The sequence below is a fragment of the Leuresthes tenuis genome, unplaced genomic scaffold, assembly GCF_036924035.1.
Source record: "Leuresthes tenuis unplaced genomic scaffold, fLeuTen1.0.hap1 SCAF_10, whole genome shotgun sequence".
Classification (NCBI taxonomy): domain Eukaryota; kingdom Metazoa; phylum Chordata; class Actinopteri; order Atheriniformes; family Atherinopsidae; genus Leuresthes; species Leuresthes tenuis.
Window position 1 is genome coordinate 36440867 of NW_027325364.1, and position 26169 is coordinate 36467035.

The following is a 26169-nucleotide window of genomic DNA, read 5'->3' on the forward strand; positions in this document are numbered from 1 at the left end:
CAGTTTTGGAAATATTACAAGAAGACAGAGATCACACAAGTTTCACAAGGAGGAAGACTACAAAAGAAGGATGTAGTTACATAACCAGAGCTTCACACTTTATGAGGAAGTAGTCATTTAGTTTCTTCATGTGACAATTATGATCATCTCTGGTGGGATGAGGGTGTCACTATTAGCTGATTTATGCTGAAAATCTTCTTTAATGTGAGATTCTGTTAGCTGCTTCAGTAATCTGTTGCTTGGAGCTGGATGATGTTACATTGACGTAAATTGTAGTTTTACTTTTGGAGAAGCTACAGCAGTTTTCTCACAATGTAAAGTTAAAAGGGAACAGTCAGTCCTACCGTTGTATGTGACTCTGGGTTTGGTCAAACACAAAACCAGGTGAAGGTCCATCTCATCTGAGGACACATACTTTGAACACACAGGGCACTTGAAGCCTGATAAAAAAAAAGAGAAAACATGAATACATTACATTCTCTCTATTTTTAAAAGAAAATATTAAAGTCATCATCTCAAAATGCATAAAAAAAGATTTTTTTATATCAGATATTTTGACTTGACTCATCATGAAAATCCAAAGATGTAATTAAATGAAATACATTATTGATGGGTACCTTACCTTTAGTGGCTCATTAATCACTAACAATCATTGTGAACACAATCAAGTGTTTATTTCCATTTTTAAAAACAGAAATACATTGGCATTCTTTCAATACAGCATATCTTATCACCTGTAAAGTACTGTTAGTAAAGCAGGGCACCAAACACTACTACTAACCACCCAAAACCAGTGCAGCATGTTACACAATATCAACTCTATAACTCAATTAATTTCAATAATACTTTATTAATTCGTTATAGATGTATAACAAACTAAAATATAAAACAGCTGACAAACATGCAGAAAGTTGAAGTGTAGCAGAAACCTATCAATAGGTTGGGATCTCTGTAGACAACACAAACAGAAACAGCTCACAACAGTTCAACATAACACTGTCTGCAGTCTCCACTCGCCTGCACAGTCCCAAAGCAAAGTAGTGAGGTGCCATAGCTGCTCTTGCAGCTATCTCTCGATAAAAAATATATATATATAATATATATAATCGACTTCCTGATATTTCTGCTGTGTCCTCTTCAGTGCTCCAAGCTTTCATCCAGCAATGATCTTATACCACTTATACCACGATGATCAAGGGAAGAAATGGTTCACCCTCCATTCCTGCTCTGCATCCTAGACATCTCCTCTTCAACTCATCTTGATTCGGGGTCTTATTCCAGACATTATTTGGTCTTTGAAAAGCTGTTCTAAGAGCTTAACAACTTTCCTGTAGCCATGGTTATGCATCATAACCGATGAAAAAAATCCTTCCAGCAGTACAACATCCAAACCAGGACAGATTTGTTTTCATAGAAAAAATAGTAGAAAATCCCAAAAAGATGCAAAGAAAGACTCAGTATGTCCAGAGTTGCTGCATCAAGCTGTCTGCTTTTAGGGTGGCACCATTTCAGATAAACAACTGTACTTAAAACAGAACTATAAGACTTATAGACCTTAAAATCCTGCTAAAATACAACATGGAATATTTTCATGATTTCAAAATCCTTCAAATGACTTTTTATGCACTTAGAATCATAGAGTCACATAAACAATACATTCTGGGTTGATGGTGACATAACTTACAGGTGCTATCAGGAAAGAGCTCAGGGGTGTTGTTTGTTGTAACAGCTGTAATCGGAGACTATAACAAAACTTTGTAATATTACCATGTCCAACTTTGTGTCTATGTTTATCACAGATAAAAATCTGCTTTTCTTTAAGTTGAACATAAACTATAGCTATTGATCTTGTTCTACAACATGAAGAATCCCACAGAACCCTCAGTTGCATTGCACATTTTTTAGTTTAACACCATCACCACCACCACCTTAGCAACTGAAACCTTGTAAACCACAACTAAGTTCAAACACAAAGAAACTAAAGTACAACATCATCATGATTGAACTATTTGGACTTGAATTTACCAGAATGCTTGCACTAACTGTCCTCAGTCAAAGTTTCCGCCCCCTCAGCTTGTGAGACTATGTTAGCCTGAACAGCTGATGACAGAGGATGGAGCTCCTCTGTTAGCAGCAAACGGCAGCTGTTCACAGACACCAGACTTTGCTCCACTCTCTGATCATCTTCATCCAGGGGAACATTCCAGTAATGTCCTCACCACTTTCACTGCTCTTGAAATTAAACTGAAGAGACTGAACAGATGTCATATTTATCTCATTTTAGCATCTGGAACCATCCTGGCACCCAGACATTTTATGTTTCAATTTCACATAGCCACATAAAGAAAAATAGCAGTCTTGGAATAATAAGTTTTTCTCTAATATTATGAAAAAAAAAGACATCTACAAGCTTTGTGAACCCCGACAGTTTTCCCCAAAGAACTACAAACATTCAAATATTTTTCTCTGGTTACAGCACACATATGGACACTCACGGTTACATGCACAGTTAAATTGGGTTACTGTTAAAACTGGACTGGTCCATTCAGCTGGACCACCGTCCTTGTCCCAGAATACATACAAAGGAGGAGAATCCAACTATTGACTGAAGTATGTGAGGCAGTGGCGCTGTGGACTGTGTGAGAAAACATTGAAGATATCCTGCTGCTTCTAACTTCCTCTGTGAGAGATCATGGAACAGCTGAATTCACTGTACAGATGTTGTCTTTAAGTTACTTCAATGGTGATTTTGTCTGATGAGGCTGCGGTTATAAATGTGGATTAAGCAGATAGAGAGGATGGATGGATGGACTATCATGTCAACATGCATCTGGTTTTGGTAATTTTTTAAATTATTTTTATGTTTATATGAGTCACGTAAACATGCTTAATGTTTCTATGGTCCACTTTGCAAGTTTCTTGAGGTATAACTACATGTACAAAGAGTGAAAATTAAAGGGGAACTCCGGTATTTTTAAACCTCGTCGGCGTCCTTCGGAAGATATTTAGATAACTCCAGATCCGCGTATATCCATATAACGGGAGAGAACAGGGCATTGACAATACAGCCTGTAAATAAGGCATTATCTGTCTTTATTTCACCAATACTTTAAGACGAATGAATGAATGAATGCGTACTATTGCACTGTTAGCTCATAGCTGCTGTGTTGTTGTTATTGGCGGCTATCGGGGGGCTGATAGAGGGCTTTCCACACACTCGTCTACTGGGACCACTTCATCCACACGCCCCCCTGGAGCACAGTTTATTCACTCCGTGCTCTGTGACAGTCGGCTAACTTCACATGTAGTTTGCTGCTGATAGTTTTGTGCAACATGGCAGGATATTTATCAGATTTTGACGACGTGGACGACAACTTTGAGTACGATGGACGTCCTTACCGGGGTGAATGAGCTGTGCTGCAGGGGGGCGTCGATGACGTCCCCCATTCAAGGAATCTAAATATCTTCCGAAGGACGCCGACTTTCACCAAACTGCTCTCAGTGAGTAGACATATTTCCTGCCAGAAATAAGGTCTAGGTTTAAAAATACCGGAGTTCCCCTTTAAGTAATCTAATGATGATTTCATAACAGACTTCGGGGTATCAAGCAGTTAAGACTTTCAGATGTCACAAACAAGCTCAACAGCACAGTCTAAACCATGCTGACAGAGAAAATAATTCAGATTCATGACAGTGATTGATGGCTACACCTGCTGAATGTCTATGGACGTGTGAATGAATAGAAGCAACACTGAAGAGGCAAATGTTGGACTACATCTCCAGAGGCCCCCCATACACTTAGATGTCACAGCACAGCCAAAACCCAGATGAAAGCAGAACCTTATTAATATGAAAAGGAAATCATTGTAAAATTTTAAGGATCATAATTCAGTTTTCATCATCCAATAAACCTGACACAGTTTAAAGATTACAAATGTATGTTTCTCTTTCTCAGCAGGTATCTCTGGTCTGGTTCTGATGGAGGTTTCTTCCTGTGAAAAGGGGAGTTTTTTCTTTCCACAGTCACCTCGTGCAGCTCAGGACAGGGGATTAGATCAAAGACAAGTTTCGATGCAATCTGTTGGTTTCCTTGGCTTAGCCTACTTTATTTTTTTAATTGGCGTTGCATGAATTGGACTAATTTGGAATTAGATTAATTTGATTTGATTAGATTATGATTGAATAACAATGAGTCAATGAATCATTCAGTTTTAATGCACCATCACCTACACACAGAAAACAGAGGTTTCCATTGGTCCAACAACAAGGTTCACAGTTTCAAACCCAACCGTGGCTTTTTAATCTGAACACAGAACGTTTTCCATATGCCACTGTAGATTTTTCTCAAGGCACTGTGGGCTCTAACCAACAAAAAGGTAACTTTTTGTTCAATTATTCTTTCAACGATACATGATAATCTTAAAAATCTTCAATTTGTCAGCTGGAGTGACAAAGCTCAAGTACCTTTTTGGAAGCATCCCTGCATCATCAGTGTAGTGGTATGATTGCCACCTTCCATGTGGGAGACCTGAGATCAAATCCCCTGCATGACTCCAGTAGGGGTCCTTAGGCAAGACCCCCTTACCCTACCTGTAAGTCGCTTTTGGAAAGTGTCTGCTAAATGCATAAACATAAACATCTTGATTTCTTAATGTGTAGAACTCTCTAAAAAATATTCCACAGACATCAGTAACAGATTACCCTCTAAACAACTCTTTTCCATCAGCTGTGGGCTTTACAGTTCTACAGCAGAGGGCAGAATGTGACATATGAAGCGCAGGCGATGCACATCAGACAGAGGAGAGTAAATGTGTTAATTGTGTGTGTGGGCTTCAGTCCAAATGCAAAATCTGTCTACATGCTGTGACACTGATGGGTTAAATAGATTAGTGCAGGCAGAGTCAGGCTCTCTGCTGCTTGTCTGACCCATTTAATTGAATCACAACAAGTAGACACATGTACAATGTCATTTTGCAAGATCTCCAGGCCATCTGCTGACAATTAGGAATGCACTATACAGTCTATGTGTGTTTATTTGAAAGAGGAATAAGGATAGAATCCAGCTCTGCAAGACTTCCCAATCCATTCGGAAAATGCTGCTGAGCCCTCCTTTTAAGGCTGTGATGACTCATCCAGCAAACTGTATGGGATGCTCTCCCTAGGAAATTTAATTGCTTTGTGTGTCCTCATGCATGCCAATGTAAGGTCTCACCTGCTGTTGAATGCATTCAAACTCTGGTCTATTAAAGTATAACATATGTGGCCTTGTGTAAGTCACAGATGCTGGAATATGTACATGTGAATGACATGGCATGGAGCAATATATCATTTTGTTTCTTTGTCTTTGCAGTGCCCACCAGAAGCTGCTGACTTAGTTTTTCACACACTGCTTCTACATTTTGTCTTAGTTTTTGCTCAATAAAAAGTGACACAGTGTGTAATCTGTCATGTGCTGTTGTTCATTTGAGGTTGGATTTACCTCATTTTAACACTTTGTAATGAGATTTTTTTTTTCTAAATAGCAGAAGCATCAAACTTGGAATTGAAGAGGAAGTATATCTTCATTTTCCTTCTGCAGATGAGAGCACAACAGTTTTTAACTGGCCAATTCAATTCAATTCAGTTTATTTATAGTGCCAAATCAAAACAAATGGCATTTAAATGATACAGTCCAAATAAAGCCAGTTATAATCATACAGCTCCCTCTGATAGCAATGAACTACTGTCTTGGTGATACATTGTGCTAAATTGTGCCTGTGATCACCCCACAGGTGTGTGCTCTGGTGGTAGCCAGACTTTGCTGTCTACACAAGATTACTTTGGACTCCTCTTGTCTCTTGATTCTATTTTATGTTCCAGGCTGACTGAGGTGACCAATAGACAATACGATGGTTTCTTCAAAATTGCCAAATATGCTCTCCTCAGAAAAGACAGAATTAGGTTGACATAATTTGTGGTTCATTTTTTTATTCCTCATTCAGTTTACCTCATGAGTGAAACAATTGTGCAACAAATGCTTTCACTTTCCACCTTAATAATTTTCTTAAATTTTGGAAACTATAGTATCCTTAGTGAGAGATAATAATGTTGGGAGGCTTCCACAGTATATGGTTAGGAACTAAAAAAAAAAAAAAAAAGATTAAATAAAAATCTCTGAAAAAGTTCAGAGACTGTGTTGCTTCAATGAACATTTCATAGTATTTGGCTCCTTGTTAGAGTCTCTCATTGCATGTGATTTGCTCAGATGATCCCTCTGTGGAAAATTCTTTTAGTGTTAGTCTAGTTATAGTTTGCATTAAGATCTCAAACTGGTAGAAAGCAGCAGGTATGGTTAATGTAATGTTGTACTTTTTGAAGCTAGTAGCTGATTTCATTGCACCACCTCAGACAGAACCTCTTTAACCTCTCATTGTTCACAAGTGAAATTCCTTCTATATGGAAATCTGTTTTTGTATTTCTTTTGTTTAAAGTGCCCCCGCACCCCAGAACGGAACAACTATAGTCCCATTTTCTAATTGTTTTTTCTTGTTAAGGTTCTTGAATTTCTTGTAAGTAACCTAATTAAACATACGTTGACATCCACAGCTACATTTATAAACCATAAAGATTTTAGCATTATTAGATGTTATTCAATTGCCAGCTAAAGTAGCCATTTGTAAACGTGCTGCACATACAAAAAACACTGACTCTGTCTCAAATAGTAATAGAGAAGCAGAGGAAGATGCAAAAAAAAGAGGGGGAAGAACCTCATACAGAAATAAACCTCCAAGTGTGATATGCAAAAACCAGCTTCTCAAACAGAAAGACAGATATGGCAGAATAAAAGTCGGACTTTTATGATTGACCGGAAAGAAAACCCATACTGCCAAAGAGTTTGTTTAAATATGCTGCAGTATTGAGCCATGGACCATGTCATGTCTCAAGAGGAGGGATGGAAGCAATGATAAACAAGGTTTTCACAACATATAGTTTTACGAATTATTGAAAAGAAAAATAAAAAATAAATAAATAAAAGAATAAAGTTTTGTCTAGCAGGTCAAATATGTGCAAAACACAATCCACAGGGCAATCTAAGACCAAAACGAAGATAATTCCCTCAGCCAGTGTACCCTTTTCAACACATTTCTATGGATTTCATTATTTGATTATTGTGAAGATTTCATTGAACTAAATTAATGTGAAGGGAAACGATTCTGCTCAGTGACAACAGAGGTTTTTACCAAAAGGACTGAAATATTTCCATGTGCACAAATAGATGAACTGTCAGTAGCAAAAGCACGGGTAAAATAAATCATTTCTAGATTTGAAATTCCTGAAAAGATCTTCAGTGATAATTTGACACACTTTGTAAACAATGTCATCTCACTGATGGCAAAGAACTTAAAATAGACCTTAGAAACCACTGTGCATATCATCCACAGTCAGCAGGTTTGGTGGAGAGACACAATGGAATAATTAAGTGAAGATTGAAGAAAATCATGGAAGAAACAGGAAATATTGGGTTTACTGTTTACCATCGTAAACATGCATCCTCCAACTAGCACAAGATGAACTCCATTTCAGAAAAGGTATGGAAGACCATTTATACTCCCACAGTTAGAACCATTCACCAGACATGGAAAAAAAGGAGAAGAAACCTTAGCAGAAGACAAATATTGAGAAGTAGAAAGATTTCTTCTGTCTAGTCTGTTCCAGGTGAACTGGTGAATCTCTGAAGACACCCGGAGACTGGATCCTCATCAAAGTTATGAAGAAAAAGAACTGGTCCAGCCCAAGGGGGGGAAGGTCCCTACCAGGTACTGCTTACAACACCCACAGAAGGTAAAGGACTTCCTGGATTCACTCATCACACTGTAAACTAGTAAGACCACGACCTTCAGAACAAGGGAAAGATTAGTTACCCACCACCGTCCTCTGAGGCATGAGTCTGACTACAAAGGGGAATTCTCTCAACAGGAGGGGGTTCATCTCAACGGCTAAAACGAGAACATAGGGTGTGGCTAAAATAAGACAGACTTCGGCCGGGTCATCCATTCAGATTACCAGGATTTTGTGGGTTAAAAGGAACCAGCTGTGTATTATTAATCATTACTCTTATTACAGTAGTCCCAATTTTATGGTATGAAGCATGAATTAGCAGAAATAAAGATGATGCAGGACAGAGTACCACCACTGTATCACGGTTTATGTTCTGTTCCATGTCATGTCTCGTCATTTCCTGTTTTATTTTCAAAGCACTGACCTTCTCCTGTCGTTTCAGGTATCTTGCCCTTCCTCCCGTGTCAAGCATCTCATTGTCTTCCCTGATTCCAAAGTGTTTCCACCCTTGGTCCCTCATGTGTTCAAATATTCTGTGTTTCCCTTGTCTTGTGCCAGTAAGTTGTCTCTATACATGAGCATCATTACCAGCCATTTGTCTAGAACCTCGATCCACAGTTCCACAAGCCTGCAGTGAGCGATTCTCCTGCAGTGCTATCTTGTTTTGTAATTTATTCTTACCCCTAGCCTTAGTTTATCTATTCAACACGGTCTAACCGGTCTGTGCATAGCTTTGTTTTTTTCCTCCGTTTTCAAGGAGAAGGAGGTGATTTTTGTTGTAACCATTCATAGTCGCCTCCGTTAAAGGAGAGCTTTAAGTTATCCTTAAAGTTCATAGAGACTCTGTTTCGTTAAGAGTGCATCTTTTGTTTCATTCCACCTCGTTTGGAGAGCGTGTCTTTGTTTTGTAAAATGTTCATAGTTTTTCTGTTTTCCTCCCAGTTTGGAGAGATTTATGTTTTGTAACTTTCATAGCTGCACTCCTCCTCCGCCATAGTTACCGAGGAGAGCGCTTATGTTTTCCATAGCCCGTTCTTTTGCTCTGCCGGGACCTTGCTGTGCTCTGTGTGGTTCGTTAAATAATAAAAAAAACCTCTTGGAATCCAAACGATCCTGAGTCCCTGGTAACTGACACACTGTCCCCCCGACATAGCAGGTGCCACACTAGATGTAACCTTTATTTAAACTTGGAGCTATATTGAGGAAACAACCTAATACAATATAGCTGAGACAGAAAAAACATCAAATTTTTTGAAGACACGATTAAAACAACATTTAGAACATACAATTAGCTGAACGGAACTGACAAAGATAGACAGTGAAAGCATAGAAGTCTAATTAAAAACAGGAGCAGTTGGACAGACTTTTGTTGAATCTGAGTAAGCTCGGGGAATCAAATTTAGATAATGATCAGACTTGGGCTTTCTTATTTCTGCTGTACCTTTATTTATAAGCTGCCTAAAAGCAAGGCAATGACCCGGGTCCCTCATATGCCCAGCTAGCATCCAAGATTTATTTATTTTTTAAGTAAAGAAGTTAGTTCTGTCGAAAGCCAGGGACTAGACCTGTCCTAAGTTCTATACTTTTTAAAATGGGCGTGTTTATCAACTATGGAATTAGAAGATTTACAAAAATGGTCAAGTGCTAGATCTTCATCTGGGATTTTAACAGTGTCGTGAGTATAACTATTCAACAGATCAGTTAAAAAAAAGCCTGCTCATGGAGATGTTTCAGGATCTGGATACCAAGCGTGGACCTAATGTTTTCATTTTTGCAGTTCTGATACAGGCTATTGAGCAGTGATAACTAACACCAAGTTCAGATACTGCGGATTTTCTACCTTTGATTTGTTAAGATTGAGCCAATCAGGGACAACCTTGAAGGATCTCTTAAGTTTGGTTTTGTAGGATCAGTAATTACCTGAGAAAGGTTGATATCGGTACACACCTTTTTTAAATGATCAGAGGCAGAGTTCAACTTGTTTAAAGTAATATTGCCACACAGAGATTGGGTTCAGGCCACATGCACACAGAATGACATCAACAAATATAAGAAATATTAAACATTTATACATATAGTCATTGCATACATGTAGAGGTGTGATATTTGGAAATGTGCTCATTGCAGAGTTATGATCAGTTGAGTAATGAGGGTTGAACTATTCTGGGAAAGAGGTTCTATTCCCAGCATCATGATGGACACTCCTGATATAGAAGGTTTCGCTAACGCATTGGAATTGTTTTACTATTTTCATATGCATGTGCAATGAAGAATTGCTTGCTGCTGATAAATGCAAAGAAGAACAGCTTACACATAGATGCTCACATATAGGCTGCTGAATGCAATGAAGACCTGCTTATCAAGTAAAGTTCAATGTCAATGTGTAATATTCAATTAGGATTTGCAAAACAGTGAAGTTAAACAATGAATGGGTCCATAGTCGGTATGAGAAGACGACAGGAATATTTACCTGAGATGAGAAAATTGCGATAAATAATTGCTTGTTTGTTTGTTAGTATGTATGTAACTGTGTTGAGTTGTAGTTACTCAGTAGTGTCTCAGTGAAACAACCGACGGGGGAAGCCTTGCAGTGACAACAAAAGCAGTGTTTTACTGATCAGTCAAGTTGCTCCAGTGTACTCCATACAAACTGGTTGGCTACTGAAGGGATAGAAAATGGGGAATACTTGTTTTAAAGCAAACAAGGAATTAGATGGGAAAATACATGTTTTAACGGTAACCAGATAATATTATATACTGTGTAGTTTTGTAGGAAATCACAAAATGATTACATAAAATTAGTGAAATCAATTGAAGAATGCCTTTCTGAAGAGCTGTTTACCACAGATGAGCAGCTTTGCGACCAAGCACATTGTAGATCGCTTTACTGCCAAAATGATCTAATTTAATGGATTGGTTTAGACATGCATAACAGCATTTTAAGAACAAAGAGAGAAGCAAAAAAGGGACAAAGCTTCATGGTGGAAGGTGATGTATAAACAACTGTGTATATGATGAAGGAGAGACCATTTGAGCAGCACAGGGACAGGAGTCCAAGTTAAAGGATCTCCCACGTGGTATCACCTGTCACACTGTGTCAAGGCACCAAAAGAAGAACAAATCACCAAACTCAAGGACAAAGAGACGAAGACTCCGGTGGATCAAGAGGGAAGACTAACAAACCAGAAACACAAAAGCTCAATTTCAAGATCCAGAAGAAGAGGCTAACGATGCTGCGAACGATGCTGGGAATGATGCCAGCAAGAACCTACCAGTCAATGAACAGAGAAGAAGATTCAGTGTCCTCAATCTGCAACACGTGCCAGGAACTATGGTGGCCTCCCCTCCGGAAGGCGATCCAACAAAGACTCGACGACGACACTTCGAGAAGGACAAGAGAGTCAGCTGTACCAAGGAGACCAAGGTCAGTCAGTAAAAAGACCGAGCCCAAGTGTAACACCTGGTTATATAATAGAACCAGTTATTAATGTAAAATAAATCAAATTGAAATTTAGATGTGGACCAGTCATTCAGAAGATTAGATTCACTCGGGAGAAATGGGTGTGAGTAGGAAAAGATAAACAAGAGACCACTGTTGTGTTATTAAAAAAAAATTATTTCGATATGAATTGATTATCTTCTTCTCGGATTCTATACAATAATAACACATAAGACAAAATCAAAAATACACAAACTATTTCCTCTTTTCCTTTACAAATCCACCTGTCAGCTAAGTATCTAAATTTGATGTCTAATTCTTAGTTTAGTGCTAATTTAGTTATCATTCTAATTGTCTAGTTAAGTTCTAATTCTGCATTTTTAATCCTGTTTTAGTGTGTATCTTACTGACAGGTAGTTTCCTTTCAATTCCAATTCAAAACAATAAACAAAGATAAATAAAAAATAGTTACAACAGTAAAAGTAGGCTATACAATCACAATATATCACAAATAAACAAAATCAACTTCTCTGACAGTCTAGGTTCAGTGGGGTTTGGCTGCTACTTCAGCTCAGACTGTAATGTCTGGCCAGCTGAACTGAAGAATTTGAATGTTGTTCATAAAGAATGAGGGGGTGATGATGAAAGGGAGTGGGGGGTGATGATGAGGAGGGTCACGATCAGCACACACACACCTTGGAAGCACAAGCCAGGAAAATAATCCATATAAATCTAAAACACACCTTCTAAATTATGCTATGTTATCATTTGATTATAATATTATTAATATAGAGTAAAAACAAAACAAAACAAACCTATCTATATTTAAATATTTACAAACTGGATCAACTGATAGTCTGATGATCCCAGCCACCGGCAACAAAGACGTTTAAGATTAGCCGTTGGTAGCTTGCCAACAATCAACAGCCAACACTGAGCTACTACTTTTTCTTTTTAGTTCCAGGGCTACTTTGTGACAGAGTATTGTTTCACTCACCAAGAGTCTTTGATTTAAAACAGCAGGATTATTACTGTTCCAGGAGAGGTTTCTTCTTCTTTTTATTTTCTGTTGGTCTGTCTCTGACTCCATCTGTCTGGGTGTCTCTCAAGGTGCAGCTCTGAGAGTGAGGGCACTTTGGTCTAAACAGCATTTCATATCAGCTGACTGTTGTTATGGTTACATTAGAAATATATAAATGTATTTATTTAGTAAATGATTTATTCATTTAAATCATTTAACCTAAATACAAATCAAGTAATGTAAATACAATTATTATTTATTTAATATGTCCAGTAACCAGGGGTTACACAAGCGTTACGAGAACCAGTTGAAACAACCCTGGGTAAGTCAGTTCAGCTGCCATGCCAGTGCACAGCATGGAATCTTGACAGACTTCTTCGAGTGCAGTGGAAAGACAACTCCAGTAAAGTATGTATTGCTCAGTGATGTTAGGAGAATGAAAAAGAGAAAGGGACTGCAGTCTTTATAGCCTCTGTTAGTGTATATATTATGACCCCCAACCTGGGTGGTTAGAGTTAAGCTTCAGACTTGAAACCGAAGTTGAAATGGTGGTTTTAGTAGTAATTAATGGCAACTTTGATACAAATCTGGGACTTTTTGAAGAAATAACACTATGAAAACATCTCAACATCATCTCCACCACAAACCCCTGCATCTAGATGGGGAACAACTGAGGGAATTAATACATCAACAGCAGGTACAACACAGGTTTTCACTTCAGTGAGGGCCAAGGCCTCAAGGGGGGCAAACATAGAATCCTCTACGATTGAAACATCTCTGGAGACTGTGATAATAACAGCCATTACCTCAAACAGTACTGATACTTTTGGGAGTATTACAATACGATTTACCCAACCCCCAAGGTTGGAGGACAGGGATTTGGTGCCATCAGGTACCATTTACAGCATTGGTGAGGAAACAGGTAGAGAATCCCCTGATCTCAAGCAGCAAAAAGACAAAGTAGCTGATAATGTTCAGGAAGAAAATAAGTGATAATGACAGATGAGTAGCAAGCAGAGGATGATATCACTGACATGTATCCACTTTTGTATTGTATAAGTTATAATCGTGATCCAAAGCAGCCGCTTGCTGGCTAATGGTGTATAGGTTTGAAGTTGCTACTTAAACTAGAGAAAACTGTAAAACAGCAGTGAGAATGCTGATGAAGTTGAAATGGGATAGCTGACCATGCTAAAAATAATAATAAAAATAAAAAGTTCACTTTGAGGAGAAAACTCATTGCTGAAGTCTTAGTAGAAGGAATTTAAAGGTAAAAAGAAATTAGTGAAACGATTTGAAGCTGATTGAAAAAAGGCAGAATTTAAATGGCTGAAAAATGACAGAAGGTTAAAAATAACAAGGATTTCAAGCAGAATGAAAATAAGTGAAAAGTGTTGACATTTTGCTAAAATCATTCTAAAAGGGTGAAATGGAATGGATATGCCAGCTGAATTGGAACCTTTAATTGAATTGTAAAAGGGGGACAGCTGAAGAGCATTTCAACACAGAGATGAACAGTTCTCATGAAAAAGGTCAAAGGTTAACAGCATTCTCACAATAATCGTGCAGTAGGAGTGGACTGCCATTTTTTGTTAACCCTGTTTGCTCCTGTTTATGTTGCTACAGGGAGGTGAGATGATTGTATTTTTGTTGGCATTCTTTTGGTCAGAAAAGTTGCCTGTAAACAAGATAGATAGTTTTGTTTGTTATTTTGGCTGTGGTCCACTCCGACGTTACTACGACCGATTTGTTGTAAGAGGAATGTTTGTGTCAGCGTCAGACGGTTATTTTCAACCTATAGCTTTTGTGCAGTTGTTCAGGTGTAATGAAGAAAAGCTTTATCTTGTCCATGTTTTATTTAGGCTTCCTTTACACTAAGCATGACATTTCTATATATATTTTGATTCCTTATTTCAGAAAGTATTTAGTCTTGTTAACATTGCCTATACTCAATTGTTTAATTTCATTGTTCTTTGAATGCATGATGGGTTGTTCATATAATTGATTTAGAATGATTTGGATTGATTTGAATGACTTTTATTTGAATATATTTCCTGACTTTTAATCCGCTGTTTTACTAAATGACCTACTATTGCAGTGGTGTTGCCGGACACAGAGGTGTCCCAGCTCTGTAAAGGAGTTTCAGCAGATATAAGGGGGGGAAAGAGCGAGTCTAGAGTTTGCTGTTAGAAGGACATGACGGGTGGACATAAACAGATACACATGACACATACACACTGATATAGAAATAAAAAGGGTTATTAAGTATTAAACAGCAGATATATGCGCAGTTTTGGACTCTGGAAGCAGAGTTTAGACACATCGGGTTACAATTACGGGGAGCTGTCAAGTTACAACATATTGTAACATAGTTTAATTTTCTTGCAAGATACTGGCTGGTGTTTGCTTTTTGTTCAGGAGGACATCTGGGAGACCAACCTAGAGGGACTAGCTACCTGGGGACCCCAGCTTGGAATGGACTCAGAGACACGAGCATGGACAATGAAAATGGACTGGGGTCCCTGGACAGGACAATACAATAATGTAAAACTCATTTAGGATACCGATGATGGAAACCAAGCTGCATGGCTACTCCACTGCAAATGCTTTAATATTTTTCTCTATTGTAATTTTTATATCTTAAGATTATGCTCTTTGATTTTGTTATACTCTCTGATATCGTAATCGGAAATGCCATAATCTTTGTTGTTATGAATCATTTTAATCTGTTCATATACTGTCATGGATTGGAAGCATCTATGTCAACTGTAATTTTGGTGCTATATTTGGTGCTTTTTGGTATATCTTACTCTCAGTAGGTGAGTGAGGCGATAATAGGTTGGAACTGGTGCACGGTGGTGTGGTGGTTAGCACCGTCGCCTCCCAAGGTTCGATCCTGGAGCTTGCATGTTCTCCCCATGTATGTGTGGGTTTTCTCCGGGTACTCTGGCTTCCTCCCACCGTCCAAAAACATGCATGTTTAATGGTGACTCTAAAATTGTCCTGACGAGCGAGAGTATGCATGGTTGTTTGTCTCTGTGTGGCCCTGTGATGGACTGGTCAACCTGTCCAAGGTGTACCCCACAACCCAAGTGATGGATTAAGCAGGTATAGAAAATGGATGGATGCATCTTTACAATGACAGAGATTTGATGACTTTTCACCATGTTTCCCTCTCAGCTGACGTCCTCTTGAGAAAACCCACTTCCTGTTCAGCTGAACTAATTCCTCTCTTCTTGTCGCTCAGTCATATGATCATTGCAATATCAACTAGAAAAAGCTGTTCCTGCATAACAACAGTGAGAATACTGAAGAAGTTGAACGGGGATAGCTGACAAAAACTTTCAATTGCTGAAAAAATCAGTTGCTGAAGTTTTGGTTGAAGGAATTTGAAGTTGAAATAACAATAGTGGAATGATTTAAACCTATTGGAAAAACAGAAGATTTGATGAAAGGGTAATTATTAGTATAAAATAGGGATTTCTTGCTTAGATTGTCTCAAGAGTGAGATTCCCTTCGGCCATCCACTCTTTTTCCCCACCTTTTATGTAGGGTGGTTTTTTATTGAGTGGACGAAGGCTGACCTGCAGGTTCCCTACAGGATCACAAAGAATTCATAGTTGAGAGAGACATGGAGGTTTCACCATGTTAGGAGAGTGATGAGCTCATGTGGCTGAAAGGAGGCCTGTAGGCTGGTTTTATCGTAGCTGAATTTGGTCTAATTACTAAATAGGTTTAGTTTATCTAGTCTAAAATAGTTAGAGTAATGTGCGCATAGGTATGTAAATAGGATCTTAGTTAATTAGTTGACTCTGAAATTGAGGCTCCATAAACATTAGGACTTCTAGACACAGATAATGTCAAACAGTCGGAATTTTGTTGACACGGGTCCGCAGATTGAGTTCGGTCATTTGTTAAGACACATATTCGAGATATCATTTCATTTTTCGGGAGTCTTAAGTATTCCCAAAGGGGGGAATATGTAGTGTCTGATGTTTACCACCTGTGAAAAGTTGGTATCTAATTTAATGTCCTTGGTCGCAAAGTTTGGTAAATACCAGCTGTGTAAGGGAGTCATGGGTATAAATCAGGACATTTTGAGAATAACATACACCCCAGCTAGTTTGTCCAAGAAGAGGCTCAATAGATATGCACAAACCATATGCGGGCTTTGTGCTTGGTGATGAGAACATGCAACATCTTCAAGGTCACCAAGAACAGGCAAATTCTACATAACGAAGACTGCACCCTCGGTAAGTCAGAGATTTCAGGGAATTCGGGCTTGACACATCTCTCCAGACTTGATGCTGTTGAGTATGTTCTATTATCATTGTATTGTATTTTTGCAAGGCCGCTGTGATTTGTATTGTGTGTCTACATTTTGTTTTTAACTGTTTAGTTAGGCATGTTTCTGGTTCAGGTTGCTGGTTTGAGTTGCATTGCATGGATGTCCTTGAATGCTTTGATATTTTTATTCTGTGACCAATATAGCTGTTTATTCTTGTTATAATCACATTTTCTTTTATCATATGGTCGTAGCATTTCAGTTTCAAGAGTACAATAATTAAGCTGTGATTTAACTGTATTTCTCCCCATCTCCAGCTTGTGAGATTGTAATTTGGCCCTTTCTTAATTTGTTACAAGAGCGTTACAAATGTCATCTTAAGTTGAAGAATAGGGTGTGGTTCAATTGTTGTCTTTTGTTTACTCGATTACAGATTGGGAGGAGTTAATAAAATCCTGGGAGGTAGGCTTAGAGGTCTGTTCATATTTCATTGGTTAGAATTTACAGAGCTGTAACGTGCATCGTTGTCTCATTTGGATTGGTGAAACGTCATTGTGTATAGATCCGATTGGAAGCATCTGGGTAGGGCAAAAGTTAGGGCAACGCTTGAGTCACATAAATTTGCATTTATTAGCAATAGCAATAAAGCTAATACCAATTTAGTTCTAAATTAGCAATACATTTGCATTTATTAGCAACAGCTATAAAGCTAATATTAATCTAGTTTAAACTTTCAATAGGTTAACAAGTATTAGCATTAGCAATAAAGCTAACATTAACCCAACTCTAAACTAGAAAACACAATAGCAACAAGGTAAATCCTAGCATTGAATTAGCACTGGCTTTAATCCAACCTAGAGCATAAGCCTTCAAAGCTAACAAAGGCTAACAGTAACATTGGCACTGACAGTAGCCTAGCCTAACCATTAGCATAAGTGGCAGCCTCTAAGTTAAACTGAGCGGAGTATTGAACTAGCATTAGTTTGAGCTTTAGCTTAGCTTAAACTTAAATGTCCAAGAGTTTTTTTTTTAAAAAGATTTAAAAAAGTGAGGAAGTAACTAGTTGAACCAATGAATGTAACACCAATGATAATCATCAGTGCCAAGCATCCAGAACATTTCAAAGATATTCAAAAAATATCCAAAAAAAAAAAAAAAAGGGAAAAACAAGCAAAAAATTTGTTCTCACTTTGGCCAAAAGATGGCACTTTCGATGTAGTTGCCTGTAAGGATATGGAACGAGGAATCAAAGATCACAAACTAAGGGATAAAAGCAAAAAAGATACAGCAAAAGAGAGAACTTGAATTAAAAGTTTTAAGCTTGTTTGAAAATGAAGGCCTTCGTCACAAAAGGAAGGAGGGTGTACTGAAGAGGGAACAGGTAGAAGTCGATAAGACCAATCAGCATGATCCTGCAGGACTATATCCAACACTGTCAGGGGTAGTAAACATACAAGGAGATTTTGAAATTAATGATCACAAAACACCCCATGAACGACCAACCACTTCACTTCCAGAACCAAAAATAGCTACATCAAGCGGACATGAAGCTCCTCAGCTTCAAATTCAAATCAGGATGCAGAGAGACAGCCCCCACATTATCAAAAATCACTGGTTCAAAAGGCATCTTGTGAAGATCCTAAGAGTGCAACAGCTTCAGAAATAGCACATTCCTCAGATCACCAAAAATCACATCAGGATCGTACCACCACATCCACTTCAAACACCACTGGCAGTACAAACACCACCAGTTGTTAATGTTTACCCACAACCACCATACACACAACATTCAGGGGACAAGTCCAGTATCGACCCCGTAGAGGGTTCAGAAGAGGAGCACCAGAAGGACAAAGGTCAATGGTAGCGTGTTGGGCTTGTGGCGAGTTTGGACACTTTGCTGACAGATGTCCCAGACCACAAGGAAACCCAAATATTCAGCATGACCGTGGCCAGTCACTGCGGGGAGCAGCAAGGGGGCCGGCAGATCCATGGGTGAGTCAAAAATTTGGTTATTAGGGGTGCCCACAGAATCATAAAGGGGAGGGTCAGTTACCGGTTATAATCGTGGGAGCTAACATAAATAACCGATGCTGCAGGTTCTAATTGAGGATGAACCGACTCCGATGTTGGTAGACACTGGAGCCATATGCACTTGTGTAAGTCAACAATATGCTACACACCTCCCCATGTCAAACAAATTTGTTGAGACAATAGGATTCTCGGGAATTAAGCAGCTAGTACAAATGACTGCCCCAGTGCGTTTGTCCACAGAGGGATGTGAAATGAGAATAGCAATCAGGATATATTGTCAGACTCCCCTTAACTTACTGGGGAGAGATGTTTTGTGTAAACTAAAAATTTAGATTTGGTGTTCCCCGGAAGGCATAATAATGGATAAAGAAGGTCTGGAGTTTCCAGAGTTAACACAAACGGACACAGCAAGAATATATTGGTTGGGGACATTTCTGAGCCAGTAACAGTTGCATTTAACAAATGGGAAAAATACATTTGAGTCCAGTGTCCAAAACCAAGAAAACCCACACTCGACTACCATTGTACAATGTCTTATGATGTTTCAAAAAGGGGAGAGTTCGAAGAGCCATGGGACAAACAGAACACTGAGATAAATTTGACAGCTCAGTACATTATCATTGGAAAACAAGGGGCAGCCATGAATGTGGAACCAAATACATTATTTCTAAATGGCACAATGTACAAGAATCTGCTCCACATGTTACTTTGTTGGTGAATGAGAATTTCAAAGCAAAGGATTTGGGACCCATAATGAAAATTGCTTTTGGATTAAAGTAGGAACGAACAGAGAAGCCATTAATCTTCTAATCACAAGATGCAACAATGATCAGAATCCTGTGCAGCATATTAGGATTGGCAAAATCACAGATAATTATGGCATTGGCAAACCAAACAGTTTAAACAGCAAAGCAAAGAGAAGCAAGAACTCGTGAAAGTAATTTGTTGTAGGAAATTATATCTCACGTTCCAAACCAAATGTGGTCTAAAAATGATGCCGATGTTGATTTGTTGAAATCTGCTAATCCAGTGAAAGTAGAGTTGAGACCCAATGTAAAACTTCCTAATCGTCCTCAGTATCCACTCAAAACAGTGGCAGAGGAGGGTGTAAGTGGGACATTAGAAGGCTTTGTAGGAAAAGGAGTGCTGGTTGAGACGGATAGTGTGTGCAATACTCCAATATTTCCAGTATTGAAGGCAGACAAGTCCAAGTACAGTTTAGCACATGATTTGCGCATGATAAACGCGATTGTCTAGGATTGGCCATCAGGGGTGCCAAATCCTTACACACTCCTCACCAACGTGCCTCCTAATGCAACATTTTTTTTTTTTACAGTGATTAATTTGTGTTCTGCATTTTTCAGCTTTCCTCTGGCAGAAGAATCTGAACATTTGTTTGCATTCACATATAGAGGTAAGAAGTACACTTACACCAGACTTCATGTGTTTAACTAGGTCCTTGGACAAGACTTGGAGGGCCTTGCATTGAACGGCACACTACTACGCTATGTAGATGATCTTTTACTGTGCTCACCAACTCTGGAGGATTGCCATCAAGATTCCATAAAAATCCTCCAGAGGCTGGCAGAGGGAGGATACAAAGTTTTGAAATCTAAACGTCAGTATTGTCAGCCTGAGGTAGAGTATCTAGGGAGATCAATTTCACAGGGAATGATTGCTATTTCTCCGTCTCACTTGGAGGGAGTAAGTAAAGCACCGTGTCCAAATACAGTTGAGGAAATGATGATCTTTTTGGGGATGACAGGATTCAGAGCAGATTGGATAGAAGATTATGCAATCAAGTGTGCTCCTCTAAGAGAAAGTATGAATCAATCCAAAGACCAAAGGTTGAAAGCACCACTGAAGTGGACAAATGAGGCTAGGTTAGCCTTTGAAATTTTTAAACAAGACTTGCAGAAAGCACCAACACTGGAAACACCAGACTAGGAGAAGCCATTTTTCTTCTATGTCTCCAATAGACACAGCATGTATGCTTCTGCAGTGATGAGGCAGGAAACATGTAGTGGTCGCAGAAAACAAGCTATTGCTTATTACAGAACAAAATTAGATAATGTTGTACAAGGCTGGCCACCATGTTATCAATGGTTGGAAGCAGAGCAGTGTGCTTATGAGAAAGTATCCACAATAACAATGGGGTACCCAGTCATCATCTTAACTCACCATAAGATCTCAGGACTAATAAATCAGGGAAAGTACGTTGTGACTCAAGCAAGATGTTTGCAGTTTATGCATCTTTTGACGTATCCAGATGTGAGAACACAGAAGTCTACTAAAACTTGTTTGTTTGTTTAAGAGTAGTGTCTAAAGTGAATTTACAAGTCAGAACCTTGGTGGGCTGGATGAAGCTCTACTGTAGTAGACAAGATCAGTAGTGCACTTTTTTTTTTTTTTTTTTAGAAATCTGGACTACTGCAAGTATGCCATTCAGTTACAGACCCAATCCATGCATGCCGGAGACCGCATGTTTGCCTTAGGTCAAAACAAAGGTGGCGGTGTGTATTTACGTTAACGTTCAGGTGGTGGAGTAACACTGCTGTGCGAACAGTGCTGATGGTGAAGTACAGACACTTTTATTCAGCGGGGGTGTTCAGTGCTGTGTTCATGCTGGCTGTTTACATCCCACCATGGGCCGATCGAATCACAGAGCTAGGGCAACTGCATAACATCCTTGGCAGATACACGACCACACGCTGAGCGTTGTGTTTGTTGTTGTCAGGAATTTTAAGCACTGCAGCCTCAGGATTGTGCTCCCAAAGTTGGATCAACATGTGAGCTTTCCAACAAGCAACAATAACATTCTGGACCACGTCTACAGCAATGTGAGGGACGCATACAAGGCTGTGCTTCACCCCACTTTGGATAGTCTGACGATATATCTGTGTTTCTCTATCCAGCTCACAGGCAGCTCATCAAGTAAAGCCCCCCGTCATAAGTACAATTATTAAAGTTTGGAATGAAGAAGCTGATTTGGTGTTTCAGGACTGCTTTAAGATTAGCATTAACATTAAGATAAAGAGACTTTATCGTACAGTGTACACAACCACAATGAAATTGGGGCACAGTTCTCCCCCCAGTGCAAACATGTAATAAATAATAAAATAACTAAATAAGGCATGTACTTATCAAAACAAAAAGATACCATATGCAAATTAAGGGACGACAGACAGGGCTATAAACACAGACGTGTGGCATATTATAAATGTGAGCACTGCACATAGATACAATGTGAGAAATTAGAAAAATATTGCATATATATTTATTGCACCTTTATTGGCCTGTGGCTGAAACGACATGTGATAGTGTCACATTTGCATTTAACAGGGCTAAGAATCTCAGAATGCTGCGTGCCCTCCTGAGACAGCGGGTGCTGTCGAAGTCTTTGAGAGAGGGAAGAGGATGGCCAATGATCTTCTGGGCGGGGTTAATAACCCTCTGTAGTGCCTTTTTGTGCGCTATGGAGCAGCTGGAGAACCACACAGAGATGCAGTACGTCAGCACACTCTCAATGGAGCAGCGGTAGAAGATGGTCAGCAGCTCCCTCTTCCAGTCGATCCTCCTGAGGATCCTCAGAAAGTGGAACCACTGTGGGGCCCTCTTTGACTGTGTTGACTGCAATCTGTAGCTCGTCAATCTTAATCATTATGGATCTGGCATTGGAGAAGAAATGACTGGAAAATGGCGGTTTCAAGGTTATCTCTTTAGCATACAAGGACCGGCCCTGCAGCCTCACTTCTGCTTCCTTCCTGCTTCTCCTCCTCTTGGGCTTGCCACCGGGGAGAACCATCCATGGAGACCCTGGAGTCCTGGCTATGTCCCGGTATGCTGTGGCAGCAGTGGTATTCTGACATGATCGAGATCATCATTCCACAGTGGAATCCCACACCCAGTAGATCCTGGCGACTGTAAATAGACTTTGCCCAACATACTGTGGTGTTTCCGTACAACCACACACACAACAGTACGTACAAACACATTAAACAAAGCACAGAGCGTGGAGAGCCGTGAGCCGCTGCGTCTATGCTTTCCGCCATCTTGGAACTACAATGCTACAAACTGGGATATGTTTAAGACACCTGCTTTGAGATATCTAATCTGTTAATGGTACCATGTGCAACTCAGAATACAACAGAGACCAGTGTAAGCTCCACAAAGCTAGCTTTTACTTAATATTAGATCTCTGTCCAATAAGTCACTGTTAGTTAATGACTTCATCATTTCACACAATTTAGATTTTCTGTTCCTGACAGAAACATAGTTCACAGAGAGCACAAGTGCTGCTGTTCTTAATGAAACAGCACCCACAAATGTTAGTTTTATGGACAAATGCCGAAATAAGAGGAAAGGTGGGGGAGCTGCCTTTTTTAAAGATACATTCCAGTGAAAAGAGATGTCATTTGGTGATTTCACTTCTTTTGAATATCTTAGTTTTATTTTAAAGGGTGTTCCTAAAATTCTGTTCTTAATCATTTACAGATCTCCAGGATACTGTGCAAGTTTTATTGATGAATTTTCTGAATTATTGTCCGTTATCTCAACTGACTTTAACCCTTTTGTATTGATTGGGGATTTAAACATTCACATGGATAATATGACGGATGGTAATGCCAAAGAATTTTCTTCTATGCTGCACATGTTTGGTTTGTGGCAACATGTAAAAGAACCGACCTACTTTTGAGGTCATATTCTGGATCTTGTCATTTCTAAATGTGTTGATATTTCTTCTGTTGTGGTTATTGATTTGGCCTTGTCTGACCATTTTTGTATTTCATTTGATTTATTGATCACTCAGAATGTTCAAACAACCAGTTAAGTTCAGTTAAGAAGAGGTACATTAATGAGAAAACAGGTGCTCAGTTTAGGGAGGCCATAGCTATGTTACCAACTATGAGCGCAGTCGGTTGATGGACTGCTGGATCATTTCAACTTGAAAATGTTGAATGTAATGGAAGCTGTTGCATGCTTTCTGGCATTAGGCACTTCTCCCAAGTCACTAAAGACAGCTGCCAATTAAGCCAGTCCTAAAGAAGAGAACTCGCCTCTATGATGAATTACAGACCTGTCTCTAACCTCTCTTTTATATCCAAGATTATTGAGAAAGTTGTAGTTAAACAGCTCAACCATTTTTGAGTAAATGTGGAAATCTCTATAACTTTTAATCAGGCTTCTGACGTCTTCACAGCACTGGTCAAAGTGTTAAATGACATTAGGTTGAATACTGATTCTGGTTATGTTTCAGTCCTGGTTCTGTTGGATCTCAGCGCTACATTTGATACTGTAGATCACAGAATCCTGTTGCACAGGCTGGAAAACTGGGTTGGACTTTCTGGAGCGGTCCTTAACTGGTTCAGATATTGCAGATTATATATTATATATATTATTATATATATATTATATATTAACATAACGATACACAACTTTATGTGTCTCTGACACAGTACGTCTGCTAGGCTGCAGTCATCTGGTGACAGTGTCTGGAGGAAATAAATATTTGCATAAGAGAGAGTTTTCTACAATTAAATGAAGACAAAACTGAAATAATTCTGTTTGGAAGCAAAGAGAAGAGGGTCAGCATTGGTAAATACCTTGAGACTCGGGCCCTTACAATCACTGACCAAGTTGGTAACCTTGGAGTGTTGATAGACTCAGATCTGACTTTCAGCAGCCACATCAAAGCTGTCACCAAGGCAGCTTTTTACCAACTCAGAAACATCAGCAGAATTAAAGGTTTTCTCTCCCAAAAAGACCAGGAGAAACTCATCCATGCATTCATCTCCAGGAGACTCGATTACTGTAATGGTATTTTAACTGGACTTCCCAAAAAGAGCATTAAACATCTGCAGCTCATCCAGAACGCTGCTGCTGGAGTTTTAACCAGGACTAAGAGATCTGAACACATCACACCAGTTTTAAAATCTTTACACTGGCTTCCAGTCAGTCACAGAATAGATTTTAAAAGCCTACTGATGGTTTACAAATCCCAGAACGCTTTAGGCCCAAAATACATCTGTAATATGTTCAGAAAATATAAACCCAGCAGAGCTCTTAGATCCAAGGACTCAGGTCAGCTGGTCCAGTCCAGAGTCCAGACTAAACCTGGAGAAGCAGCATTTAGCTGTTATGCTGCAAACAAGTGGAACAAACTGCCAGAGGAGATTAAACTGTCACCAAATGTACACACTTCTAAATCCAGGTTTAAAACATTTCCTTTCTCATGTGTCTATGCATGAAATCTGCACGCTATCTTATTAATTTGTCTAGACTGTTGTTTTCCCATTTAATTTCCCATCCATCCATCTTCTATACCGTCAATCCGTTAATCGGGTAGCGGGTGGGCTGGAGCCTATCCCAGCAGTCATCGGGCGAAAGGCGGGGTACACCCTGGACAGGTCGCCAGTCCATCACAGGGCCACATAGAGACAAACAACCATCCACACTCTCACTCACTCCTAAGGACAATTTAGAGCCACCAATTAACCTAAACGGTGGGAGGAAACCGGAGTACCTGGAGAGAACCCACGCACTGACAGACCAAACGGCTCTCCCTGTACAGCCATTGGTTCTGAACAAGCGCCTCCAGCTTGTCACACTTGTTTGGCAGCGAGTTCGCATTTTCCATCAGCACCAAGGGCAGCCCCAGCTCTGCATCCACGGTACAGCTTCCTCAGCTCAGTCAGAATATAATGTTTTTTTCCGTGTCCAGTTCTTGACAGGGCCAACAGTTCTTCTCTATTGTACACTGCTCTACTCGTAGTAGTACACATTGTCCAATTAAATTGGAAACAAAAAATGAATATGTTAGCCTACAAAGTCCTTAATGGAACGGCTCCATCTACTTGAATGCTCTTGCAAAGGCTTCTGTCCCAACTGGGTCCCTCCGTTGGTCCCAGGATTGTCGTCTAGCAGCTCCTACACCACGCCTAAGACAATCCAAACTCTGTTCATGTGTCGTCCCACGATGGTGGAATGACCTACCGAGCGCTACCAGAACAGGGGCGTCCCTGTCTATCTTCAAGAAGCTCCTGAAAACCCAGCTCTTCAGAGAGCATCTCCTATCCCAGCACTTACCTTGTACTTCCCTCCCCCCTCTATCTCTGCACTTTATCTTTCTGCACTTCCTTCTATGCCTGCACCCTATCTCTACTCTGTCCCCTCTGACAGAGTCGGACTCCTGGGTTCCTTCTATGTAGCTTATTGTTAGCTTTTTATAAAGCTGTTATATCTTCATTTGTAAGTCGCTTTGGATAAAAGCGTCTGATAAATACAGAATCATAAACATAATAAAAATCAATAAAAATCTCAGAGCTACTCAGACTTGCTGCCGATTAGACTGGCACATATCAACCGAAAATGAAAATAATTATATAGTTCCAATTTACAGATTTTGGGCACCATCACGGAGCTCTGCTTAGGGTGGGACAAGCTCTGAATATATATTACTGAGGGTTGTAACTATATTGCAGTTTCTATTGGACTGTTTGTAAAACCAAGTGAGTCCGCTGCTGTTATCTCAGGTTTTAAAAGGATCACTAGAGAATTTGGCAACCTTTTGCTCTT

General features: G+C 39.4%; 1 protein-coding gene across 1 annotated transcript in view; it reads right to left on the minus strand.

Moving 5' to 3' along the window:
- Window positions 1–26169, minus strand: part of znrf2b (zinc and ring finger 2b) — a 43953-nt gene that overhangs the window by 13203 nt on the left and 4581 nt on the right. The window contains exon 2 of the mRNA XM_072395029.1: window positions 345–440. Coding sequence (XP_072251130.1) covers window positions 345–440 — 96 coding nt within the window. The remainder of the gene's footprint in view (window positions 1–344; window positions 441–26169) is intronic.